At 40.6% G+C, this 17159-nt stretch overlaps 2 protein-coding genes and 1 long non-coding RNA gene across 3 annotated transcripts; 1 reads left to right on the top strand and 2 right to left on the bottom strand.

The window, feature by feature from the left end:
• Positions 1-4315: 4315 nt before the first annotated feature.
• On the top strand, positions 4316-5071 carry LOC125372001. Its single transcript, XM_048380779.1, has one exon. The coding sequence runs from the start codon at positions 4316-4318 to the stop codon at positions 5069-5071; it is 756 nt and encodes a 251-aa protein (XP_048236736.1).
• Positions 5072-12864: 7793 nt separating this feature from the next.
• On the bottom strand, positions 12865-14663 carry LOC125372015. The gene is made up of 3 exons (XR_007217940.1): positions 14429-14663; positions 13916-14055; positions 12865-13424 (listed from the first exon to the last, which is right to left on the bottom strand). It is a non-coding gene; the product is annotated as an uncharacterized LOC125372015 (long non-coding RNA).
• Positions 14664-14898: 235 nt separating this feature from the next.
• LOC125372000 (putative nuclease HARBI1) lies at positions 14899-16943 on the bottom strand. The gene is made up of 4 exons (XM_048380778.1): positions 16754-16943; positions 16388-16514; positions 15643-15742; positions 14899-15201 (listed from the first exon to the last, which is right to left on the bottom strand). The coding sequence occupies exons 1-4, from the start codon at positions 16941-16943 to the stop codon at positions 14899-14901; spliced, it is 720 nt and encodes a 239-aa protein (XP_048236735.1).
• Positions 16944-17159: the final 216 nt, after the last annotated feature.

The following is a 17159-nucleotide window of genomic DNA, read 5'->3' as shown; positions in this document are numbered from 1 at the left end:
ACTGTTTATAAACAAACATGGCGTCGTCCTCGTCATTCGGCGATCGAGTCAAAATTAACCATCGGGAATCTGGATAAACAACAGGGATAATTGCTATCATTATCAAAAGAACAGTCTAATATACTGAAAATCAGTGTCTAACTGTGACGTAGCTAAGGCATTTTATAAGTTTTGGCTACTTTGGAGGTATAAATTTCGAAACAATTTTGCGAGGGCGCGAGGCCTAGCCAAGCGGGATCAGTAGCAATATCTGTGCTTGTAGACCTCTGCGACTTGAAACCTTCGCCACAAATTAAAATAGTTGGATTTGGCCATAATATGTTTGAATTGTTACCTTGTTTGGTTTTGTCGCTGTGTGTACATCTGACTGTTATGACAGGACAGACCGACTGTCAACAACGTCTGACCGTGCCCGTGACGTCTCATAGACTAGGGTTAGAGTAGCTTCCCTTTGACAAAGGGCAGTTACTCTAGCGGACAGACCGATGGATTGCCGCGAAAGACAATTAAAAACAACTGTTGTTTTGCGTATATGTTGCTTCGCCACTGTATAAGAAACAGATTTCAGTTGGAACTATATTGGCTACTGTCACTGTCCGACTGACACATCACTTACCCTGTGACGTAATAAATATTAATGCGCGCATTCCAGGAAAACTCGCAATGTTTCGGTAATGTTTGTGAGAGAGGGATAGCGATTTTAAAGCACAGAATTAAAGCATGACATTATATGATAAAGAGGTTATCACGCTTGTGTGTTTGGGGATGGTAAATATCCTGTATTAGGAATAAACACTGTGTATTTAGCTCGCCAAGGCTCGCTAAATACAATGTTTATTCCTAATGCAGGATATTTACCATCCCCAAACACACTCGCGTGATAACCTCTATGGATGTAAGTAGATATATTAAATTACTGTCTTTACTTGCGATCATGTAACTTGGTCCAATTTCTACACATCGAGCAAGAGTTGTACCGGGAATGGCATACATCGCCGACGACTGAAGGGTTTTCTAATACCTTTTTTAGAGTAAAATAAATTTTTCTCTGACAGGTTTTGCATATGGTCATAGGTAAATCATTTTGAAGTCTCAATTGGGATAAAGCTGCAAAACAGGATTTTTTTTGTTTGCCGTGAAATTAAATAATGGGCCCGACGATAATCATCTAGTGATCGAAAACCGGTCACTCAAAATATAAAGTGGACCCAAACAAAGTCGCAGTGCGACTATGATTAATTACTTCACAATTTACATTTGCTCAGTCATGTAGCTGTTTTCAGCTATCCAAGTATAGCTTATTTCAGCTTTTATAGCGGTTTTTGAGGGTGTCCCTTACTGTTAAATGCTTACTGACGATGGGCTAACATGGTAATCCCATTATATTACACATTACACATACCTGAATGTTCAACAAGAATTGCATGGCACTTCAGAGTTCTCGAGGTCCCGCCTTTCCTATCAGGCCAGTCGACAGTCCACAAGTCTGTGGACGAAAGGCCCATCTAGGGTTCCAGTGTAGGATCTTGTGAGGCAAGTTCGTAGAGATCTCTAATCATGTCAATTTTTACCACGCCATATTTTCTTTCTTCTGTAAAGAAACACGAGACGAAGGTTCCAACTTCCGACTTCTTGGTCGCTTGGCCCTTGTGAATTTCTGTTTCGTCCCTTTCGTCCAAGTGCGACCTTTGTGCCACCTTTGGGCGATCAAAAACTGGCCAGGACGCGCAATGGTCGCCTAAACCTAGAAAATCATGTTTCTATGTAACTGCTCCAGCAGTTGATCAGCAGTAAGTGCTCGAGTTGCAACCACAATGAAACACTGCAGGTACACGCACTCTATTTATAGGCAGGCTGAGGAGGCACTACAGGTAGCTCAAAGGAGGCAGAAAAGAGGAAGAAGCATTGCCATGGTGTCTGAAGGGTTGCCGTGGTCGCCGAGTGGAGGCACGGCGGTCGCCAATGTCATCGTTCAATGCACGCTGTTGATCGCCCAAAGGAGGCACTAGGGAGGCAGAAGCGTCGCCCATGGTTGACGGGAAAATATTTCAGCAAAAAGCATCGGTTTCCTGGCGACCATTGGGCGACCACTGTGCCTTCATTCTGCAACAGCGGCAATGCTTGTGCCTCCCTTCTGCCACCTTTGAGAAATCAACCCCCTCGGCGACCTTTTTGCGACTGTTTTGAGCATGTTAAATTGACGGCGTTCATGGCGATGTCTGAACCTCCTGTGTACCACCTTGGAATGACCTAAGCAACCATTCTGCCTCCTTTGAGCCTCCAACGACGACCTGGCAAATTTTATGGTCGCACACGGGAGGCACAAAGGTCGCCATCCTGTGTAAAGGCCCCACTAGATTTACCATCCTGGTTCGTGGCACCAAAGTCAGATCTCGTTTCTCGTCTGGCATGAGATCCGGCGATTGCGCATGCACAAGTATAATTTCCAGTTCCGCCACATCGAAGCAATACAGCTAGGATGGGGGGAAAGTTGATTCTGCAACGAAGTGTGCTTTACCTGCTTCTTTTATATTCTTATGTTACGTAACTCGTAACGGGTTTAATGCCAAAACGCACTTACAAACAATATTTGAATAAAACAGAAAAGTCGATAATACCTTCAAGCACTTACTATCGTCAGTTAGGCTTAGTGACGGAATTTCAGCCGGTAAGATACCTCCGTTAAAGATTCAGGGGTAGAATAGGTCTTCAGCAACCCATGCTTGCCGTAAAAGGTGACTATGCTTGTCGTAAAAGGAGACTAACGGGATCGGGTGGTCAGGCTGGCTTACTTGGTTGATGCATGTCATCGATCCCAATTGCGCGGATCCATGCTCATGATATAAATCAATGGATTGCGTGGTCCAGACTCGATTATTTACAGACCGCCGTCATATAGCTGGAATATTGATGAGTGCGACGTTAAACAACAAACCAAACCAAAACCAAACCTCCGTTCGATTCTCGAAAAATCAGCTGATGGTTGATAGTTCTTTCTCAGATTACCGAAATATCTGATGCATATTTGGCAGATTTTCTTTCGACGACTGCCTTATTATCATTGCTAACATTGCTAAGGAATCCAATGTTGTTCGAATGCAAGACGAGTACATAATACAGCCGTGTCGGATAATGCTGCGTTTTGATATTTTCGCGTTAATAATGATTTACAAGCAAAATTATTTGACATTATAATTCTGTATTATAATAAGGTAAATTTATCAAAATGGAAAATCGGATGGATAAAATTACGATCTGGAAGACCGTCTAACCTAATTTTGCTTCATGGCGATAAGGGTGGTGACGATGAAGACCGATTACGCAAATTATAGAATTTTAAAAAATATATTGAACATCAGATATCCATCTTTAAATGTTTTCTTCTTTGATATAATACAACCTTGACCAGTAATATTAAATAAATAAGGAATAAGCAGGCAATATTTCGTTGACCTGCGCAGGATTAGCCAACACTTGAAAACAACGGGTGCCTTTGTTTTGTTGGAGATTTCTCAAATTTTACACACATAAATACTTGTAAATTGTAATTATGCCATCAACCAGATGCTATTTAAATATTTTATCAAAAAAATTAGGATTTTGTTCCATTCTTGTGAACAAAATCAGTTCTATTAGGCTTAGGTGCGCAGTATTAGCCGACAGCACTGTATATAAGAAAGTTCTTTAGTTAAAATCACATGTATCTGAAAAATCAAGAGTGTTTTTCTTTTTGTTTGTTTGGTTATCAGTAAAATTATGAATATCACAGTGTTCGAATTAGAGTCTACCTTCCAATCCAAAACCTGGTTACTTTTGAGGGGAGGGTGTGTATGTATATTTTTGTTTTTCATTGTCGAAATAATTAACAAACTTTCAGCACAAACCAACAGAGACCTGGTTTTCATGGCCATGATGGATATTAACGGTAGCGAGTTGGCCGGGCTCAATGCAGAGTTTGCTCTCAGATTATCAAGTGATTTTTGTCACTTTTGTAATCATTATGGTTGGTTGGTTGTTTAACGCCGCACTCAGCAATATTCCAGCTATATGACGGCGGTCTGTAAATAATCGAGTCTGGACAAGACAATCCAGTGATTAATATCATGAGCATCGATCCACGCAATTGTTGTTGGTTTGTTGAGAGCCCTTTCTCGGTATAGATGACGGAGATGAAGACAAGATTCTGTGTTTTGCCACCAGTGACCGCCTTCACCTACTCCAAGAGATAGACACTCTGTACATGGATAGGACATTCTACAGCTGCCCTCCGCTTTGGGATCAGTTGGATGTCATTCATGGACTCGTAGGTACCAAGATGACACACATAGTGTTCTTCCTTCTGCCAAATCGCCAGCGCCAGACTTACGAGCGTCTGTTCCGTCTTCTCAAGGATGCTGTCCACCAGTCAACAGGTTCCCCACTAAAGACCCAAATAATCCAGACGGACTTTGAAGTTGCAGCTATTAGGGCAATAGAGACATTGTTTCCAGACTGTGATGTTAGAGGGTGCTTCTTTCATTACTCCCAGGCCCTTTGGAGGAAGGTGCAAAGACTATATTTCAGTGCTCTCTTTCAACAGAATCCTGAAGTTAACGCCTGGGTTCGTCGTGCAGCCGCATTTCCACTTCTTCCTGTCAACCTGGTGCAGGATACATTCGTAGGTGTCATGGACAGTGCTCCAGAGATACCACAAGCAGTGCAGTTCCATGACTACATGACCAACACCTGGATTGATGGCCATGCTCAGTTTCGGTTGGGATTATGGAATCATCACGACAACATTGGCCCCAGAACCAGCAATCATCTAGAAGAGTGGCATTGTCATCTTAACAAGGTCGTCCAGAGAGCCCATCCGAACATTTTTGCCTTCATCAAAGTGATCCAGAGACTAGAGAAGACGGAAAGAAACAAGCTTGCTCAGTATCTCCATGGCGCCCCTCCACAACCCCGCAAGAGAATATATCTAGAGATCAACCAGAGACTAGAAAGGCTACAGGAGCAGCTTCGACTTGGTATCAAGTCTCCTCTCCAGTTCCTTGATGCAGCTGGATGTGTTGTAAAACTGGGCTAACAAAGCACTCTGTGTCACGTGAAATATGATAAATGAAAATGAATGATACATATATATGGATGGTGTATGAGATGATATATAATGAATGTAAGTTACCTGGTTTGGGACCATAACGTGTTAAAATGGGCGGGGGATATAGATGACTTTGTCAACTATACGCTTGTTATCCCCCGCCGCGCGAAAGCGCGAAGCGGGGGATATAGTATTCACGACCGTCCGTCCGTACGTCCCACCTGTTTGTTGCCGCGATATCTCAAGAACTAAACCCTGGATTGTCTTCATATTTGGAACTATGGTGTATATACAGACTCCGCAGACACCAGTCGGTTTTGGTGACCTTGATCCCATTTTCAAGGTCACAGCAGACAAATCTGCTTTTAGAGTTGGAAAACGGTGTTGCCGCGATATCTCAAGAACTAAACCTCTCGATTGTCTTCATATTTGGAACTATGGTGTATATACAGACACCGCAGACACCAGTCGGTTTTGGTGACCTTGACCCCATTTTCAAGGTCACAGCAGGCAAATCTGCTTTTGGAGTTAGAAAACGGTGTTGCCGCGATATCTCAAGAACTAATCGCTGGATTGTCTTCATATTTGGAACTATAGTGTATATACAGACACCGCATACACCTGTCAGATTTGGTGACCTTGACCCCATTTTCAAGGTCACAGCAGGCAAATCTGTTTTTGGAGTTGGAAAACGGTGTTGCCACAATATCTCAAGAACTAATCGCTGGATTGTCTTAATATTTGGTACTATGGTGTATATGGCGGGGGATATTTCGTCACTCTGTGACAAATACTTGTTGTATATAATTTCAGGTTCTTGCTGAAGAAGACAAGCCGATTCATATGGAAACTACTATGAAAAGAAAAGAAGCCTTATTGCTTGTGTGGGTTCTATTGCAAAGCATCATATGACAGAAGCAGCATATTTTCTATCCTTTGTTTCCAAGGAGGATATGACAGACATTAAAGGTGGCGCCATGCATAGAAGACTCCATCCATTCACGCAAGGCAAGTACATTTACCTCTCACTTTCGGTTTTGCTGGTGCACAGGTGTTCAAAAGTATGCAAAGTTCGTCTTTGTGGCCACTTTTTCTTCTGATCAATGAGTTGCCTGTTACGAAACACAGTTCATGTTACTTCACACTCTTTGGTATGGATCCAAACCAGACCCGGATACCTATTTGGAATCACTGCTTGAGGAAATAACAAATTTGCAGTCAGATGGAATGAAGATTTGTCTACCAGAGGGACAAGAAATACTTGTCAAGCTTTCACTCATTTTGGGAATTTGTGACAGCCCTGCCAGAGTCTGCTTACAACACATTAAGCTTCATAATGGCAAACATGGATGTGGATATTGTGAACATCCTGGGCTGGTGTTTAACAGGACTCGAACTTACCCACTCCTAACGAAAACAAGACGATGTCGTTTTGTATGCAGATATGTTGGCACAAGCTTATGATCAGATTACTGATATAATGGGCATAAAAGGGGCCAGTAAATGATGGCTATTATATCCCAGATTTGACATTGTCCAATCAATGCCCCTAGACGCCATGCAAGCCGTGTATCTGGGCGTTGTTCGAAGGTTTTTCATGCTGTGCTGATTTTGACCAGAAGCTATTATCATTGAAACCAGGATCTGCGATACACAGAATGACTCGTTCAGTGACGGAACGAAGAAATTGGAAAGCTACAGAATTTCGCAATGTTCGTCTTTTTTACTGTCCATTATTGCTTGCAGATTTGTTGCCAAACAGTTATGTTCGTCATTTCATGCTCCTCAGTTTTGCCATGCACATTCTCCCCAAGAAGCACATTAATGAAAGGGAAATGCATCAAGCAGAGTTGGCCCTGCTGAAATTTGTAAATGACACAGACATGCTGTATGGGAGAGAACATACGACCTATAATACCCATTTACTCACCACTCTGGTTCAGTATTGCAACCTTTGGGGCCCCTATGGGGTTTCTCAGCGTTTGTCTTTGAGGATGCTAGCGGGCATCTGCAGTACTTGAGACATGGGACGACTGGAATTTAGTTACAGATCATGAAAATTTCTGGTCAGACAATACCTGAAACAGTGTGATAGCCAGATTGAAGAAGCAGATGAAAATGTGAAAACACTTTACTTCAATGTGTGTAAGCACAGACCTAATGACAATACACCATATACTGTATAGCAAGAAACGAGCAGTATACACACTTTCCCTTGCAGAATATGTTGCAATGGATGAGCTATTGGAACGAGAACAGTTCCAGGATGATGGATGGACTGTGTATGCTAGAATTCGTATAAATCATGTCAATGCATGCAGCGAAGAATATACGAGAGAGGAACAGCAGGACAAGTCACGTGGTTATTTAGCTGGTGTAACCTACAAGTATGGATTGGTTCAAAAGATTGTTAATAATGACACTGTGAAAGAACCCGTTGTCCTTGTGAAACAAATAAATGTGGGAAGTCAGTATCAAGAACAAATGCGTGACATTTATGTTGAAGAAAATCTGTTTAAAATGGTGAGCTCTGGGCATATAACAAATGACATAGTCGCTGTGTATGCTTCAAGAGTACAGTTTTTGCAGTAAAAGGTTGCAATGACATGATAAAAATGATCAAGCTACCTTTTTTGTAATTTCAGTAAGCCTGTTGGAGAGGTGAAGAGAGCTGCTCAAGGCTCAATGTAGTGCTCAAAAGTCAAAGTTGTATTTTTAATCATGTTCATGGTTCTCTTGAAAGATTTGTTTGCTAAATGTACTCAGTATAAATCATTTTCATGACTGGTGAAATGATGAAGTCCATAATATTGAAACTAAATAAAAATGCATGTACAATCTTATTTGTAAGGTATGACCTGTGTTTCTTTCAATTTTAACATGCTCAGTGTAGATGTTTTAGATATGTGACATGTTTCATCAACATGGCTGGCCAGAGAAGGCTAAATGCAGTTACTTGGTTCCAAGGTATTGTACCTGCTACATGTACATGATATAGATGTCTGTGATGTGATTATATACAAGAAGTGAAAACAAGTCTGAGTGAGTGAGTTTAATTAAAGTCACGTCGGCAATATTTCAGCAAAACAAGTCTGAATGAAGTTGTTCTGAAAGGTGGGCTTTTCAATCACTTCCACGATTTATAGTTCATTTGTATGCTCCTTTAATATTTATTTTATATATATTTTTGACTATTTTTGTGTGCCATGAATATTGGACATCACGTGTCTTGGAACTTTAATCTGTACTTGCTGAAATGTGGCTCTTGTTGCCACAACATGCTATTAAGTAGCAGCATGAAGTTAGTAGCTAACAATACTGTCTAGTCTGATAAAATTATTTGACCAGAAATATAGTGAAAGGATATATTTCATTTATAAATTAAAAACTATTGAAAGAAATGACTTGTTTGTTATGTCTTTGTTTGAAATTATTGTTTATAAGATTGGTGGCGGATGTTTCTTTTAATTCTGTACTGGATTGCTCTTTGCAGCCTGACCACCCGATCCCGTTATTCGCCTTTTACGACAAGCATAGTCACCTTTTACGGCAAGCATGGGTTGCTGAAGACCTATTCTACCCCGGATCTTCACGGGTACATTAGCTAGTACACAGTAATTTCACAAACTTAAACTTCGAAAATCATGGTTAATTGCATAAGCTGTACAAACTAATACATATAGATTGGAGTAATAATACTGCAGTAAGTACACTAAAGGGCACCTCACTGAAGTTATAAGACCCGTGAAGATCCGGGGTAGAATAGGTCTTCAGCAACCCATGCTTGCCTTAAAAGGCGACTAACGGGATCGGGTGGTCAGGCTCGCTTACTCGGTTGATGCATGTCATAGATCCCAATTGCGCGGATCGATGATCATGATATCAATCACTGGATTGTCTGGTCCAGACTCAATTATTTACAGGCCGCCGTCATATAGCTGGAATATTGCTGAGTGCGGCGTAAAACAACAAACCATTAAAGTTAAACTACAAGTTTGGAAGGTAGTACTATGGTGACAACAGTAAAACTACAGTATTACAAGAGTGAGTAAAGTAACTGTAGTTACTATAACTAGTGTATTTATGTTTTATATAAAACTACAGTAACAGTGAAACTTTAGTGTAAGTTTTGACTGGGAATTTGACACTACAAAAGTGAAAACGTAGCGCCAACTATCAAGCTCTCCCAGTTTCAGCCAATTTCATTACAATACTCGTCAGCCTAAAATCATACACCACACTATGTTTTTTAATATTTTAATCAATAAAGTTCCGCGAAGTATGCCGCAACGCGTTTTTTACGTAAAATCATTACCAGTATTTGACATTTGCCTACTGGCAGGGTTTAAGAAGGAATGTATTCAAAGAAATATTTTCTTTCGCAATGACGCAATCAGCAAAATCGTCAGCAAAATCGTCGTGTAACGAACATTCGATGCCACAGGCGGACAAATGAGAATGGAGGATTCTTAAATATCATAGTAAATTCACTTTTCGCCGAAAATAAAAGATTTACCTAATACATTCCACAAATAGCAACAACGGAGTTACTTTCCTTTTTGGAGCAATCCCCGTATTCACCTGCTTCGCTTATATAACAGAGGGTTTGCGAGTCAACTCAAGTATTCAAGTGTTATTTTAGATGTTAATTATATAGAGGAAATGTGCCACCCCGCTATTAAAAAAATAGAAGTCTTAATAACCCCAAAACATATCGGGATTTAAAATTCGAAACATGTTCAGTTATTACCCCAGTCAACAAGTCAAAAGAGCAGTGGCCACTGAGGAGTATACAACCCAATCTGTTTGTGAATTCTACCGGGTACCCATTCACTGCTGAGTGTCTTGACAAAGTTGATTCCACATATACTACATGTGTTTAAGTGTGGGGCAGGACTGATGCCCTAGAAACTCATGGGAGTCAAGCTGGCAATACGGTCACCCTTCCAAGGGATCTCCGTGAGCGACGTTGCCCAGCCTCGTATATATAATTATATAATTGGTACAGTTCTCGGCAGTATAAAGTCTACGGATATCCGTTGGGGTCATTTGCGGATAGAGATGTAAATATCAAAGGTCACGTAGGGACTACTTTCAGTGTTTACAAACAAACGTGGCGTAGCCCTTGTCATTCGGCGATCGATATATATATTATCATATATGATGAGACTCGTACGTGGTACGAGTTGAAAGCGCTACCTTATTAAAACTGTGTTCAATCTTACTCCACTTATTTAATTATTACTATATATTAAATGACAGCCGTGTTGATTGTATGTGGCAGCAAATTAATTGAGGCGTTCGTACAATATCAGCTTTGACGGTGACCTTGATCTTGTGGTTGTTTACTGTTCAAACTCCGCCCCAACACTTCACATCTTCGTTACCCTCCCAGTATAGGGGGCAGGGGTGGGCCAGTTGTCTAAGGCGCCGCGAGTTGCGTCCCTTGGGCACGCACGAAACCTATAATTGTAGGTTCGAATTCCGGTTCGCCCCGATTATGTTTCGGGGTTTGTCTGCACCATACCCATGCTCGTGGGTTTCACCGTAGTGGTAAACGTCTTAGACCTGCAGTAGGCTGACACGCCGTGATGTAACTGGAATAATGTTATAAGCGACGTTAAACCCAACTCACTCACTCACTCCTAGTATAGGGAGCTCCACTGTGAGGAGCTTGTTTACAGTTGTCTTCACTTCTGGAAATATACTAAAGTGCTAGACGAGGGTGATTCGAGGCCTTCCTTCTTCGACCTGTCTTTCGAACAGAGCATGTGCCTCATTCAAGACATTCAGCCGTGACATATGCTGGACGTTCGTGAGCGCACGGACTTTTCTCATAGGGCCTATTGCTTATTGATGCAGTCACATATTTTAACCCATTGTATTGCCTTTTGTGAATGTAAACCTAAACTTATGAACTCAGTCTGCAATATATATTTTTTAACTTTTCATTTATCTTGTGTGGTTATGTTCTAATTTCATGATTCAGTTCTGTACGTACCGATTTCTTCGTTTACCTTCCCGTTTCAATTTGGGAATCAACACGTAGCAAAATCTACTGAACCGCAAAAGAAAGGATACTTCGTTACAAGAATTCAGAGTCTTTAATTTCAAAAGATGATAAAAAAGCGACTATGCTTGTCGTAAGAGGCGACTAACGGGATCGGGTGGTCAGGCTCGCTGACTTGGTTGATGCATGTCATTAATCCTAATTGCGTGGAACGATGTTCATGATATCAATCACTGGGAGTGCAGCGTAAAACAACAAACCAAACCAAACCAAGTAATCAACGCCCGCGGTGTTCACACACGATACTGACTTGGATTTCTCATGTTGTTATTTGCTTTTGATAACGTTTGACATCTTTGACATTCTCTGATATGCGGTGATCACAACTGTAAGGTTTCATCTTAATCTTACTTCCCAATTTGTGTTCATCATCTTTTGGTAGCTTTGTTCCAGCCATATGACGGCGGTCTATAAATATTCGAGTCTGGACCAGACAATCCAGCGATGAACATCATGAGCATCGATCCACGCAATTGGTTGGTTGGTTGATTAACGCCGCACTCAGCAATAGTCGAGCTATATGACGGCGGTCTGTAAATAATCGAGTCTGGACCAGACAATCCAGTGATTAATATCATGAGCATCGATCCAGGCAATTGGGACCGTGACATGTATCAACCAAGTCAGCGAGCCTGACCACCCGTTAGTCGCCTTTTACGACAAGCACAGTCGCATTTTACGGAAAGCATGGGTTGCTGAAGACCTTTTCTACCCCGGAATCTTCACGGGTCCCACGAAATTGGGATCGATGACATGCATCAACCAAGTCAGCGAGCCACCCGATCCCGTTAGTCGCCTGTTACGACAAGCATAGTCGCCTTTTACGGCAAGCATGGGTTGCTGAGGACCTTTTCTTACCTACCTACCCGTACCTTCACGTTGATTACAGCCATACATCTTCTGTACATGGAGCGAATTAGTTTGTTGATGAAGGCCATTGGCACTTGGACCCACACTCTAAACAACACCTGGATAAGTTCACCCGCAGTTGTGGCCTTCTTCGCATGTTATTTTGTCTTCTTTGAACCTCGTCCCACATATTTTCAATGGGGATAAAATCTGGGCTGAGTGCAGTCCAAGGTTTGGTTCCGATGCGAAGTTGTTGCAGGAAGCCGTTTGTTGCTCTGGCAGTGTGGGCACGGGCGTTGTCGTGGAAGGCATGGTTAACCTGACGTCCAAAATGTGTCAAGAAGTGAGATCTGTTGACTTGATCGATCCAGCGGGCAGCTTAGCCACCATTGCCTCTTCCTGGAACAATAAGCTGTAACACCACAAGACCAACTTTCTGATTGGGAGCAATTAATAGCACCCCATACCGTGATGCTTGGACCACCTCATGCGTCTCTTTCCATCACACAAGCATCTGGACAGCGTACCCCAAACAATCTGCCGTAGAAAAACTTCACGGCTTTCGTCCGAGAGCAGAGCAGTTCCCTACTGCCCATAACGCCAATTTTGATGCTGCATGGCCTTGTGTAGTCGACCATGGTGGTGACGAGCTATGAGAATGGGCCATGGTACCGTCACTGACAGTGGACATTCGTTGGCCAAACGTCGACGCACTGCTCAGGACTGATGTGTCTCTGGTGAGTTACAACTGTTTGACCTGCAGTTTCTGTAGCCCTGGGTGCCGTAGAACAAAACAATCTTTACTAAGGTTGAACTTAGTTACTAAGGTTAATATTAAGGTAACCTTATCAAAAAGTTACGCCCGTTGCACAAAACTACCTTAGGACAACCTTAACGTGGACAGGATACTTAGCGGCAACCTTCACTAAGGTTGAACTCTTTAGTGTGGGAGACCCAATTATGTCCGTAGTTACGGTTGAGAGTGATCTCCCCTGCTGAAAGTGAGTGTTTGTTTTCAATTAATTTCACAATATATTCAAAATACAAAACAACTTTCATGTTGATTGACTATTTTCATCAACTGGATGTATTTTCAAACACTGAGTATTGAAATAAACACTGGTAACAGTTTTGATTTACATGGACATAGATGATTATTTCATAAGAACTCATAACATTTTCAGCTTTCCCTACACTCAACGCATTGAATGAAGGTGACCTTGCCACAGTGGACTTCTTTGATACAATCATCACAAGTGAAGAGACACAGACCCTTGAAACACCTGGTAGACTTACAGTTTACCAATCTCAGATATATGAAATTACCATGTGTACTGATGTAACCTAATTTCATCAAACTTGCAGGTCCTATCTTAATGTGTGGGAACACTGGCAGTGATGAGGCTTCATCAATGAGTCAACCTGTGGAATCAGCAGAAATGAGAGTAGATGAGACAAGTCATACTTAAGTCACAAATGGTAAAAGTTTAAATACTAGCCTATTTGAAAAAAAAATCAAAATAATATAGAATCATACTTAATATCCAATCACCTGATGACTCCATATATCAACTCAGGCTGATAATAAGTGGATAATTAACTTATCTCTTGATTTTTTACAGCCAAGGATACTAAGATGAACAGATCCAGACAAAGAAGATATGGTATGACATTATTATATATTTTGTGTAGTCTTTTATAATCATGCCAATATTATTTTTGGATAATTCTTAACAATTTCAATAAAAGCAATGTTTTGTGGTGTCATATATTGGGTTTTAACTACTAATTTCCTGTATGATATTCTTTTATCTTAATGAAGTGTATTATTTTCATCAATGATTAATACTGATCATGATAATATAATATACATGATACATTGAATATTCTAACAATTTTAAAAGAAAACTCACAGCAGCCACCGAAGCACATTGCCTCAATAATTGATGTTGAGACAGCCAAAGCAGATGCCCTCAAAGAGCTGATAGATGTGCAAAAGAGGATGCTCAGCATATCAGAGGAGCACTTGGTTGTACAGAGGGAAAGGCTTGACCTGGAGAAATCCAAATATGAACTTTTGCAACATCTTTTAATGAATCACGGAAATAGATCTCCAAATACTTTGTCCCCAGTCATCAACTTTATGTTATCCTCCTAACCGTGCCAGCACCCCAGCTGATATATCTGACTAGTGTTTAAAGGTGAAATATTAAGTGATATTAATACATATTGTGTATAGAGACAGTAAAATTGTTATCTGTCTTGATGTAATTACCTGTAGCACACAGCAAAGCTTTGAATACAACCCTGTTATTTTCTGCCAATACATTTATGTTCATGCACTGCCCAGCTGTTTAGCTGTAATTACATATTAGTAATTACTACATATGTGTATTCAATTGTTGTTTATTGTGTTGTTTACTTACAGCCTATGTAAATCTTTCAGTAATCAGCTTACTCCTAGTCGCACACCCATCCTGACACTGTCTGACTACAGGATTGTTTTCTTCATCAACATGATCAACCACTGCTTCCTCTAGTGGTGGTGCAACCTTGTTGTCGATGCAGAAGTTGTGCAGCTTGAAAGTAGCCATAATTACAGCTACACATCTTTGTGGATTAAACCATAAACATCCGGTGGACTTATGGAGACATCTGAAAATGTCATATTATCAAGTTCTTGTATTTGTTACAAATTATGAACTAATGTCAACAATTACAGCATTAACATTATGTTCATACAATATCATTAATGATAATTTTCAAACACATATCTTATAAACAATTCAAAACTTCATAAATGTTCTTATTCCTAAATTGAACCATGGATAATTCACAATGAAGTTTGCATAACATGTTGGACCTACCATCCCACCAAAATTTAAAGAAAGGCATTTTATGTTATTGTTAATCTATTCTCTCTCTCTTCTCTGTAATAACTGACCAGTCCCTGATCTGGTTTTCCATTACATTTCTGAAACGAGACACATGTAATTTTGATATTATACCAGAATCTGGACTTTAGCACACCAAAGGCCCTTTCAACAGTGTTTCTTGTCCTGATATGGGCTGCATTGTACTTTTGTTCAGGCTTCGTCGGAGGATCTACTAAGGGGGTTAGCATCCAATGTCTGCATGCATATCTGTACAAATAGTAGAAGCCAAATAACATTTGTTTACAAATATAGGATATAAATTCCTTACATAGTAACATCAGAAATATTAATGATAGTTACACAAACGTGGCACTTTCCTTCATATAAATTCTAGTTTCAAAACTCTCAACTTTGTACCTATATTTAGTGCATTATGGATGAGGTTCAACTGGTTTACCCTGTGTCACCAAGTAGCCAACCATCGGGTGCAGCTTCCTCCATCCTCAGGCCCGTGAAGACACCGGGGTAGAATAGGTCTTCAGCAACCCATGCTTGCCGTAAAAGGCGACTATGCTTGTCGTAAAAGGCGACTAACGTGATCGGGTGGTCAGGCTCGCTGACTTGGTTGATGCATGTCATCGATCCCAATTGCGTGGATCGATGTTCATGATGTAAATCACTGGATTGTCTGGTCCAGACTCGATTATTTACAGACCGCCGTCATATAGCTGGAATATTGCTGAGTGCGGCGTAAAACAACAAACCAAACCAAAAAAATCCTCCATCCTCATCCCAACTTGACTACTACTCCAAATCAAAGAATCGTGAGTCGATCCTGGCCATTTTGCCACCACGTTGGTAAAGCTGTAATAGTAAACAATTCCACTTTAAACAGATGTTTGGTTTCCATTAAAGCAATGAAAATATTTTTGTATTGATAATCTAATATATATTATGAACAATCAAATATTATCAGTCAATTTAAATCTTTCGGATTTGATAACTTTCATTACATTCACACTCATATTCCTACATTTTGAATACTTTGTAAATTAATATACGTAATCATAACTTTTTGACATGTCAAATCAGTCCAATGAAGACCACACACTATATAATAAAAAGTACAATGTTTGTTAAAAGAAACAAAATTACATTTCATGTGTCTTGAAATTAATGAGTTCTAGTAACACTCAGAAAATAATCCTAAAAATATTGTTGTATAAATGGTAATAAAATATAAGGCAACTTACATGTAGATAAGCAAAAAAGGATTGAATGAAGCTATGGTAAAATGAATTACGCTGGTTTCATTTGACAGGAAAGTAGTTTCGACTCGCTTGTGGGTCAAGGTCGTTGCTAATGTAAACAGTACAGCGTAGTTTGCGGACCACGGCCCAGTTACCACTATTCTTTGAAAGTTGATTGCCGTTTATTGATTGATATCGATAAACAAAATATACATAATGTATCTTTATTGTAAAATTAGGGATCTACTGTACATCTTACCGGAGAGAGCTGTCGCATATTGCTTGCACATTGATGGCATGGTATCCCTTCCGACATATGTAGGGCGCTTCGTCGTTTGGTGATGGTCGTTTTATGGGAATAAGTGTTCCGTCGACGACACCAAGAACTTTTGGGAAATGACCAATTCTATAGAATGCTTGCTGTACCTTGGTTTCCTGCTCGTGACTCCAAGGAAAAGTAATATTGTCTAAGACCGTGCATATTGCATTTACCGTAGAATGAAAACCTCTCGACACACTTGATTTATCCAAACCATGCAAATCTCAAATTTCAGAAGAAATCCCCCTTTTCCTAAATATCTCAGAGGAAACAAAACTTGAGATTCCCCTGTCATAGCGTACGAACGCTGTGTTGGTCTTTCGACCAAAGGACGAACTTTGCCAACGAGACAGAAAATGGCTTCGCGAGTGAGTCGATAACGCGATATCAGGTCCAAGTCTGTCAGTGTCTCAAGCTGCAAGGTGCGATCTCGGAAAACACGCTGTTTCCTCAAACTTCTCTCAGTTTCCTCACACATCAACAAGAAAGTAGCCATGTTGAAATTCAATGAAGTATCAACCTTAGCGTGGCTAAGGTTGGGTCTGACCAACCTCAAATTTTCACCTTAACTAAGGCTACCTTAGCCTTAGGTAGTTTCATGCAACAGGGGGTCAACCTTAGTAAAGGCCTAAGGTTAAAACTTGATATAAGGTAACCTTAGCGCTAAGGTTGTTTTGTACAACGGCACCCTGGTGAAACGGTCCTGCAAGGT

The sequence above is a fragment of the Haliotis rufescens genome, unplaced genomic scaffold (assembly GCF_023055435.1).
Source record: "Haliotis rufescens isolate VD_foot unplaced genomic scaffold, xgHalRufe1.0.p SCAF_33, whole genome shotgun sequence".
NCBI lineage: Eukaryota > Metazoa > Mollusca > Gastropoda > Lepetellida > Haliotidae > Haliotis > Haliotis rufescens.
This window is presented reverse-complemented; position numbering and strand designations above follow the sequence as displayed.